The sequence below is a fragment of the Garra rufa genome, chromosome 25, assembly GCF_049309525.1.
Source record: "Garra rufa chromosome 25, GarRuf1.0, whole genome shotgun sequence".
Taxonomy (NCBI): domain Eukaryota; kingdom Metazoa; phylum Chordata; class Actinopteri; order Cypriniformes; family Cyprinidae; genus Garra; species Garra rufa.
Window position 1 is genome coordinate 29,943,036 of NC_133385.1, and position 10,834 is coordinate 29,953,869.

Consider the following 10,834-nt stretch of genomic DNA (forward strand, 5'->3'; position numbering starts at 1 on the left):
CGTCATGCAAACGTCAAACTGTATTCGTTTACAAATCATGCACTATGCTAAAAGTGTGTTTAGGTCACAACATCGTTTTGGCCAAGGAACTACGCAAAAATGTCTTTATTAATCGATAATCTACTCCTGTAATTATAATTTGTGTGAAAAGAAATAAAGGTTATTGCCGTTTTACTGCTACTAGTGTTCACTTCAGCTGAAAACTGTTGGTACATTTATAGAGTTTTGCCTGTGTTCTATGAGCATGCATTAGTGTTTTAGTTTATTTTGAGCTCTTTCTTATAGTGACACCTAGTGGTGTGGATGAAGCATCATGCAAAAATATTTTTTTCCGTTTGATTAAGGTCACTTCCATATGAAAACAGCATAGCACTTACACGAAACCCAACCCTAAACCTATAATATAAACTGATAATGTTAACAAAAACAAGCATGGGACAAAATGAATATTTTAAAGTAAACATGCCAGTTTATTTTGCTTCTAGAAGTCTTTGAGCTCTTTTTTCGTGACTTTGTGACTTTTATCAGGATCATGGTTGAGACCAGCTCGATATGTGTGGCGATTTCCGTTATAGGGTTTATGCTAACTACATTTGAAAATAACATAGCACTTACACTTAACCTAACCCTAAACTTAACCTATGTTGTTTACAAACACAAACATTAAATTAAATGCATACGTTGAAGCAAACATGCCAGTTTATCTTGCCACAACTGCTGCTGTACCGGGTGCGCTACCGAGCAAGTTTACTATATCAGAATAGCTGTACATATGGAGCTGGTTATGTCATGCAACCATCAAATTGTATTAGTTTACAAATCATGCACTATGCTAAAAGTGTGTTTAGGTCACAACATAGTTTTGGCCAAGGAACTATGCAAAAATGTCTTTATGTTGGTACATTTACATTTATTTTGCTTGTATTCTGTGAGCATGCATTAGTGTTTTTAGTTTATTTTGAGCTCTTTCTTATAGTGACACCTAGTGGTGTGGATGAAGCATAATGAAAAAATAAAAATTTTCAGTGTCTGGTATCATGGTTAAGGTCACCTCCATAAGTGCAGCAATTGCTGCTTTAGGGTTTATGCTAACCGCGTTTGAGAACAGCATAGCAACTACTGTAAACCCAACCCTAAACCCATAATATAAACCGATAATGTTAACAAACACAAACACAAGTGTTGCTGTACTGGGTGTGCTACTGAGCAAGTTTACTATATCAGAAAAGCTGTACATATGGAGCTGGTCACGTCATGCAAACATCAAACTGTATTAATTTACAAACCATGCACTATGCTAAAAGTGTGTTGAGGACACAACACAGTTTAAGGCAAGAAACTGCGCAAAAATAAGTAATTGTTAAAAGTGTTTGATTTTATTGTTGAGACGCTTTATTCAAAGTTAACGTTTTACATTTTGTTTTCATTGGCAGTTTCATCTGGATCTTTTTCCTAATTTTTAAAATTTTTAGGACTAATTATGGCCAACATTTAATTAATTAATTGCTTTTTTACTTATTTCAATATTTTCATGACTAATTATGGCCAGCATTTAAAAAATACATCCTTTCGATCTCATTTTGGTAATTTCATGACTAATTATGGCCATTGTTTAACAAATACATCCTTATTTTTAACTCACCTTGATATTTTCATGATTAATATGGCCAACATTCAACAAATAAATCCATTTTATTCTCATTTTTATATTTTTATGACTAATTATGGCCAATATTTACTAAATACATCATTTTTATTTTCATTTTGACGTTTTTATGACTAATTATGGACAACAATTAAAAAATAAATCCATTTTATTCTGAATTTTGATATTTTCAAGACTAATTATGGCCAACATTCAACAAATAAATTTGGTTTATTCTTATTTTGATATTTTCAAGACTAATTATGGCCAACATTCAACAAATAAATTTGGTTTACTCTTATTTTGATATTTTCATGACTAATTATGGACAACAATTAAAAAAATAAACCCATTTTATTCTCATTTTGATACTTTCATGACTAATTAATGCCAATGTTTACTAAATACATCCTTTTTTATTCTCATTTTGATATTTTCATGACTAATTATGGCAAACATTCAACAAATAAATCTGTTTTATTCTTATTTTGATATTTTCAAGACTAATTATGGCCAACATTCAACAAATAAATTTGGTTTATTCTTATTTTGATATTGTCATGACTAATTCTGGCCAATGTTTACTAAATACATCCTTTTTTATTCTCATTTTGATGTTTTTATGACTAATTATGGACAACAATTAAAAAATAAACCCATCTTATTCTGAATTTTGATATTTTCATGACTAATTATGGCAAACATTTAAAAAATACATCCTTTCGATCTCATTTTGGTAATTTCATGACTAATTATGGCCATTGTTTAACAAATACATCCTTATTTTTAACTCACCTTGATATTTTCATGATTAATATGGCCAACATTCAACAAATAAATCCATTTTATTCTCATTTTTATATTTTTATGACTAATTATGGCCAATATTTACTAAATACATCATTTTTATTTTCGTTTTGATGTTTTTATGACTAATTATGGACAACAATTAAAAAATAAATCCATTTTATTCTGAATTTTGATATTTTCAAGACTAATTATGGCCAACATTCAACAAATAAATCCATTTTATTCTCATTTTGATACTTTCATGACTAATTAATGCCAATGTTTACTAAATACATCCTTTTTTATTCTTATTTTGATATTTTCAAGACTAATTATGGCCAACATTCAACAAATAAATTTGGTTTATTCTTATTTTGATATTTTCATGACTAATTATGGACAACAATTAAAAAAATAAACCCATTTTATTCTCATTTTGATATTTTTATGACTAATTATGGCCAACATTCAACAAATAAATCAGTTTTATTCTTATTTTGATATTTTCTTGACTAAGTATGGCCAATGTTTAGTAAATACATTCATTTTATTCTCATTTTGATATTTTTATGACTAATTATGGCCAACATTCAACAAATAAATCCATTTTATTCTCATTTTGATACTTTCATGACTAATTAATGCCAATGTTTACTAAATACATCCTTTTTTATTCTCATTTTGATGTTTTTATGACTAATTATGGCCAACATTCAACAAATAAATCCATTTTATTCTCATTTTGATATTTTTTTATGACTAATTATGGACAATGTTTACCAAATACACCCTTTTTTCTCATTTTGATATTTTTATGACTAATTATGGACAATAATTAAAAAATAAACCCATCTTATTCTGAATTTTGATATTTTCATGACTAATTATGGCAAACATTCAACAAATAAATCTGTTTTATTCTTATTTTGATATTGTCATGACTAATTCTGGCCTATGTTTATTAAATACATCCTTTTTTATTTTCATTTTGATGTTTTTATGACTAATTATGGACAACAATTAAAAAATAAACCCATCTTATTCTGAATTTTGATATTTTCATGACTAATTATGGCAAACATTCAACAAATAAATCTGTTTTATTCTTATTTTGATATTTTCAAGACTAATTATGGCCAACATTCAACAAATAAATTTGGTTTATTCTTATTTTGATATTGTCATGACTAATTCTGGCCTATGTTTATTAAATACATCCTTTTTTATTTTCATTTTGATGTTTTTATGACTAATTATGGACAACAATTAAAAAATAAACCCATCTTATTCTGAATTTTGATATTTTCATGACTAATTATGGCAAACATTCAACAAATAAATCTGTTTTATTCTTATTTTGATATTTTCATTACTAATTATGGCCAGCATTAAATAAATACATACTTTCTAAAACTCATTTTGACATTTTCATGACTAATTATGGCCAACCAGACAAGGTTCCAGGCCGCACGCTGAAGTCATGTGCTGACCAACTAGCGGGGGTGTTCACCAGCATCTTCAATTTGTCTCTGCAGCAGGCTGTAGTCCCAACATGCCTCAAATCAACTACCATTATTCCTGTGCCCACAAAACAGTCAGTAAAATGTCTGAATGACTACCGCCCGGTCGTTCTGACACCAATAATCATGAAGTGCTTTGAGAGACTTGTTTTCACACACATCAAAGCCAACATCCCTGCTGACCTGGATAGCCTACAGTTTGACAGATCAGCAGCGGATGCAGTCTCGAAAGCTCTTCACACCAGCCTTACTCATCTGGAGCATCCCAATACATATGTTAGGATGCTATTTGTAGACTTCAGCTCGGCATTTAATATCATTATGCCATACAAACTTGTAAACAAGTTGTATGACCTGGGACTAACCACCACACTTTGCTCATGGATTCTGGATTTCCTCACTAACAGACCACAGAATGTCAGGGTGGGCAACCATACATCATCTGTTATCACCATTAACACAGGAGCACCGCAGGGCTGCGTTCTTAGTCCAGCTCTTTTCACCCTTTTCACACATGACTGCAAACCCATCCACTCCTCTTCTAACACCAGAGTGAAGTTGGCTGATGACACCACAATAGTGGGAAGGATATCAGACAACAACGAGTCTCACTACAGAGAGGACGTCCAACACCTAATTAGGGGTGGGCGATATGACCTAAAATTAATATCATCTTTTGAACGGTGACGGTATAATATCACAGTATTACTTTTTTTGGTACATTTTGGGAGGAGTAGCCTGTCCTGTCCTTTAAGTATGTGAATAAAGTTAATAGTTTTATAATATAATAAGTAAATGGTAGGTATCCTTATCAAAAAGAGACATGGGAGAGTAGTATGCATTCTCAACATATTTATTTTGCAAAAAACCTAAAGATCTTACTTAACAGTGTACAACAAAACAAAAATGATTTTTTTTATTGAAATTTAATTTCTGCAAAATTTAAAACCTTTAAATAACTGGGGGAAATCAACCCACGGCAACAGTTTAAAAGTAGACCAATTCTGTGGGGAAAAACGCGGACTTGGCAACCCTGCATCCAACACGAGCTGCTGGAGTTAATGTCATTGCACACATGAGTACGAAATTTTCGTCCGAGATTTTTGCACGTTAAAAAAAAAATTACAGGTTATGTTAATCGAGTTTACACACTGCCTCTGAAACTTTCGTCCGTCATAAAAAAAATTCGGATCGTGTTTGATTTTCTGCTTTTTCGCATCCATAATAAGCATTTTGATAAGGATGGCGAATATGAGAAAAAAACAATAATCGAATACCAAAATCGGACTCAGTGTACAGTGACCTTTAGATTTGAATGATCACGGGTCGAAAGTAAAGAGAGATTACAAAAATAAACTGGAGGATTTGCTGCAATCTTGTACTCACTGACAAATATCTATTATAAGATGTGCTGCTCCCTTTACCCAGAGTGTGCGTTATCGCAAAATCGAAAGTAAAAGTAAACAGCGCGAGCACTCAGTTAAAAGCGATTTCTATACCCTGCATATTGAAAGTGCGAAAATTATATACAATATTAGTTCGCCTCGCGCCCGCTCAATTTGTGATCCGCTGTGTAAATCCTTTGGCCGGCTGCCGGGAAAAGTCCCGGTCGTCCCGATTGCCACCCCGCCCCTGGTATAGGCTACAGGCCCGACCTTTCTTCACGGTGTTTCACCAGTCGTTTAATGGCCACTCCCCTTTTACCTACCACCTGCAAAGCTGATACGAATATGTTTTACTTTTTTATTTACAACAAGATATATAGTATAAGGACAGGTATTCAGACCACAACTGAACGTTTGAAGAAAATTGAATGCCTTATTATTTAGAATTAGCTATTACTGATGTAAATGCAGCCGTTCGAGGCACATAATTGATTTATTACGGTATTGACGGTATTAGAAAATCCATGTCGTGGCGCAATGTCACACCGGTGCTGACTATGACACCGGTGTACCGCCCACCTCAACACCTAATCAAATGGTGTGTGAACAACAATCTGGTTCTGAACACTGCCAAGACAAAGGAGATCGTTGTAGACTACAGGAGAGTCAAGAAAACAACACCACCACCCCTCCACATAAATGGTGAGGAAGTTGAGAGGGTGAACGACATCAAATTCCTGGGTCTACGCATAACAAAATATCTCACTTGGACCATTAACACATCCCACTTAGTGAAGAAAGCTCAACAGAGACTCTTTTTCCTAAGAAAACTCAAAAAAGCAAAAGTGCCAACCCAGCTCTTAGTAAATTTTTACAGGAGCACAATAGAGAGCATCCTCTGTTACTGCATCACAGTGTGGTACTCCAGCTGCACTGCAGAAAACCGTCGAGCTCTGACCCGGACCGTCAAAACTGCCCAGAGGATCATAGGAACCAAACTCCTGAACCTCGACATGGTCTATGCTAGCCGTCTACAGAAGCGAGCTAGCAACATCATCAAGGACCCAACTCATCCAGGACACAGACTTTTTGTACTCCTCCTATCAGGGAAAAGATATAAGTCAATCAGAACCCGCACAAACAGACTCAAGAACAGTTTTTTTCCCAGTTAACCCTCCCTCTCTCTCCCGCCTCTACCTCATGTTTGCTGCTAATGCACAAGTCACTTATTGGACAATAAGGGTTGCACTACATTACCACTGTAAAATACTGTTATATTCATTTACTATCTAGACACTTTATGGGACATTCATATTTGTACTTAACTATTCCTTAAATTTCTTTGTCTTTTACTATACTAAGTGCCCTTTATTTATTTTATACATTTATTTATTTATTTATTAATTTTACTATGTTTATCTGTGCTGCTTTCTTGTTTTATTGCTGCTGGTCTCTGTGAGCTACCAAACAAATTTCGTTGTATATCTACAATGACAATAAAGTCTCTTTATCTTTATCTTTATGTTTACTAAATACATCCTTTTTATTCTCATTTTGATGTTTGTATGACTAATTATGGACAACAACTCAAAAATAAATCCATTTTATTCAGAATTGTGATATTTGTATGACTAATTATGGCCAGCATTTAATAAATACATACTTTTTCAAAACTCATTTTGATATTTTCATGACTAATTGTGGCTAATGTTTAGTAAATACATTTATTTTATTCTCATTTTGATATTTTCATGACTAATTATGGCCAATGTTTACTTTTTATTTCTTATTTTGATAAGAAATGGACAACAATTTAAAAAATAAATCCATTTTATTCTGAATTTTGATATTTTCAAGACTAATTGTGCCCAGCTTTTAATACATTTTAATTTTAATCTTATTTTGATGTTTTTATGACAAATTATGGCCAATTTTTATTAAGTAAATCAATTTTCTCTCATTTTCTCTGATGATTAATTCTGACTATTACAGTACCTTATTATTTTTATTTTATAATTTTCTCTTATTAATCACTATTAATATTGTCAAGAATGCATACAGCACATATATAATAGTTTATTTTTTTAAATGTATGTTTATTTAAATCAGCATAAATTAAAAGTAGCACAAATATACAATATAATATATTATGACAATATAAAAGTATATAAAATATCAAAGTTGTATTACATGTTTTATAAATATTTGGAGTCAATACGGTCAAACACGACTATGACAAAACACAATTTGAAATTCCTGACAGGTTCAGTGAGTTTCACTCTGTGTTATATTAATTGGTCAAACTGAATCTTTAAATCGAATGTCAAAAACTCGTAATATTTCTCCATAAAAAGCACAGTTATGCTGACCAAATGCTGATTTGGCAGTTCTGCTGTATGTTGCACATTGTGTGCGGAGGGTTTGCGCTCACATGCAGCTCAGCAAGGCAAGAGAAAGCAGGAAAGAGAGCGAGCGAGAGATTTAGTTGCGGGATGAGAGGGGGTTTGTCTGGTTACATAACCTCCAGAGAGCACAGGCCAGCCATCTGCTGCAGCAAGACCAACAGGCACGGCCATTACTAACAGCAGCAGGGTTTAATCCTCTCATCCACAATCTTTTTGTTCTCTCTCATCTCTTTCTCTCTTATCAGGCCTGTACGCCTCGCTTTGTCCTCACTTCTACCTCTCTGCCCTGTCCCTGGTCTTTCTGAGATACTGTCCTTGGTCTGTGTTTGATGTCTCTCTTCTTCTCTGTCTGTGTTTCAGTATTTTTCTCCATTCTGGATCTTATTGCTGTTTTATGCTGTGATATGCAACATAACTGTAGGTTGCTTAACAGTTATGTAGGCCACATTTCTCACTTTTGCTGTTTTTTTTTAATTGAATTTCATGAAACCTGACAAGAACGTATTTCAGTAAAATGTTCACTCCAAATTTGTGATAAAATAATAATAATTTATTCTAATGGCTATTATTATTATACATATTATTAAACATATTATTAAACTAATTAATAAAAAATATTTTTTGTATTTATAGTAACAGCTACTATTATTTTAAAGTAAATATAACTAAATAATAATATTAATACATAATCTTGAAATAAATAAACAAAAATAAAATTACATTTTATTTAGAAGAAATTCTAATAATAATAATAATAATAATAATAATAATAGTAATAAAAGTTATTATTATATTATACAAATAAACCTATTTTATTGTATTTATTTATAATAACAGATATAAAAATACTACTACTAATAATAATAGCATATTGTTCTCAATTAAATATAACTAAATAACAAAATTAAAAAATATATTTTAAAATAAACAAACAAAAATACAATATTTTAATATTAATAATAATAATAATAATAATAATTATTATTATTATTATTATTATACAAATAAACAGTTTATTGTAAACTATTATTCTAAAATAAATATAACTAAATAATAATAATAATAAATATTTTTAAAATAAACAAAAAATATTTAATAACAGATATAAAAATACCAATAATAATAACAATAGTGTATTGTTCTCAATTAAATAAACAACAAAATGACAAACAAAAATATTTTTATTTATTTTTATTTAATAATAATAATTTATTATTACTATTATTATTATACAAATAAACATTTTATTGTATTTATTTACAATAATAACAACATCAACTATTATTCTAAAAATAAATATAACTAAATAATAATATTAATAAATTATTTTAAAATAAACAAAAAAGTTTATTATTATTATTATTATTATACTACAAATAAACCAAAGAAACATAAATAATAATATTAATAAATTATTTTAAAATAAACAAACCAATAAAAAAATAATTATTTATAATAACAACTATTTATTAAATAAATTAATAGAACTAAAAAAACACTAATATATTGTTGTTGTTAATACTATTACTATTAAATAAGAAATAAATACATTCATATAACAATAATAATAATTTATTATTAAAAAAATAATTATTTATAATAACAACTATTTATTAAATAAATTAATAGAACTAAAAAAACACTAATATATTGTTGTTGTTAATACTATTACTATTAAATAAGAAATAAATACATTCATATAACAATAATAATAATTTATTATTATGATGAATAACATTATATTATATACAAATACACCAATTATTTAATTGTATTTATTTATAATAACATCAAGTATTATTCTAAAATAAATATAACTAAATAATAATATTAATACATTACTTAAAAATATATAGAAAAATGAAAATAAAATATATATATATATATATATATATATATATATATATATATATATGAATATAATTAAATAAATAATAATACTAATATACAGTTGTTGTTACTAGTCCTATTAAATAAGAAATAGTCATATAATTATAATAATAATAATAATAGTTTATTATGATTATCATTATACAAATAAACATTTATTGTATTTATTTACAATAATAACAGCAACTGTTATTTTCAAAGAAGTACACCTAAATAATAATATTAATAAAATATTTTTAAAAAGACAATTAACAAGTAACTTATTCATAAGTGTTTGTCTAGTGAAACTTTACAAATAAAAAAGCTGTTTTCGCTACACTGTAAAAAGTTTACCAGTTTCAACTTAAAAACTTAAGTTCATCAGCTGCCTTAAAATTTTAAGTTAAATCAACTTAAAGTTTTAAATTTTAAGGCAGCTGCTAAATTTAAGTTGAAGCTGTGCTTTTAAGACATATATGCAAATGAAGATGTATGCAAATTATAGTTTGAAGTGGGCGGCGATATTATAATGAGCTCCTGTGACACCATAAACATCAAGATCACCTGAATAAGCCATTATTGCAGTTTAGACTAAAGAGCAGCTTCACACTGAGAACATTACAGCATCTTACTATCAAAAAATACTCTTCTCAATCAAACAAACCGCTTTAAGACAAAACCGCTGTAGTGTAACAGGGCAAAGTTAGTAGAAGTCTTTATTTAGAAATAAAACTAGGTGAAAGCGAGAAAGGAAAGGCAACAGAAAGCAGCGAGCAGGTGTCTGCTCTAAAGATAGTGAGGATGGAGGAAGCCAGTCACTGAGTTTCACTTTCTGTATGTCGATCTCTCTCATTTCCTCTCTCTCTTCCAGAGAAAGCGAGTAATTCAGAGACTCGCACATCAAAGGCCTTGTTGGAAATGCGGTTGAACTCTCAGAGGTGCATCAGCTGTGCTAGAACGACTCACAAACTCTGCAAATCTCCATTTTTAAGAGTTTCAGAGCTTGGAGAAGCAAAATTAGACTGGAAACTGGACGAGTCAAACAGTATAAACACTCTCTAATATGAGTCAAATATGACAAATAACAGCATCTCAGATAAACTATGTTAAAAAAATATAAGAACTTAGAAGTTGATTGAACTTGCTTTCAAGTTGATATGTTTAACCCGTGTACAATATTATTATAAATATCTGAAATATAGCTAGTGCTAGTGTCCAGGG

The 10,834-nt window shown here is 29.9% G+C and overlaps 1 protein-coding gene across 1 annotated transcript in view; it reads left to right on the plus strand.

The window, feature by feature from the left end:
* Positions 1 to 3,864: 3,864 nt before the first annotated feature.
* Positions 3,865 to 10,834, plus strand: part of LOC141301439 (serine/threonine-protein kinase BRSK2-like) — a 92,209-nt gene continuing 85,239 nt past the window's right edge. The window contains exons 1-4 of the mRNA XM_073831665.1: positions 3,865 to 4,597; positions 6,255 to 6,430; positions 7,727 to 7,905; positions 7,990 to 8,062. Coding sequence (XP_073687766.1) covers positions 3,865 to 4,597; positions 6,255 to 6,430; positions 7,727 to 7,905; positions 7,990 to 8,062 — 1,161 coding nt within the window. The remainder of the gene's footprint in view (positions 4,598 to 6,254; positions 6,431 to 7,726; positions 7,906 to 7,989; positions 8,063 to 10,834) is intronic.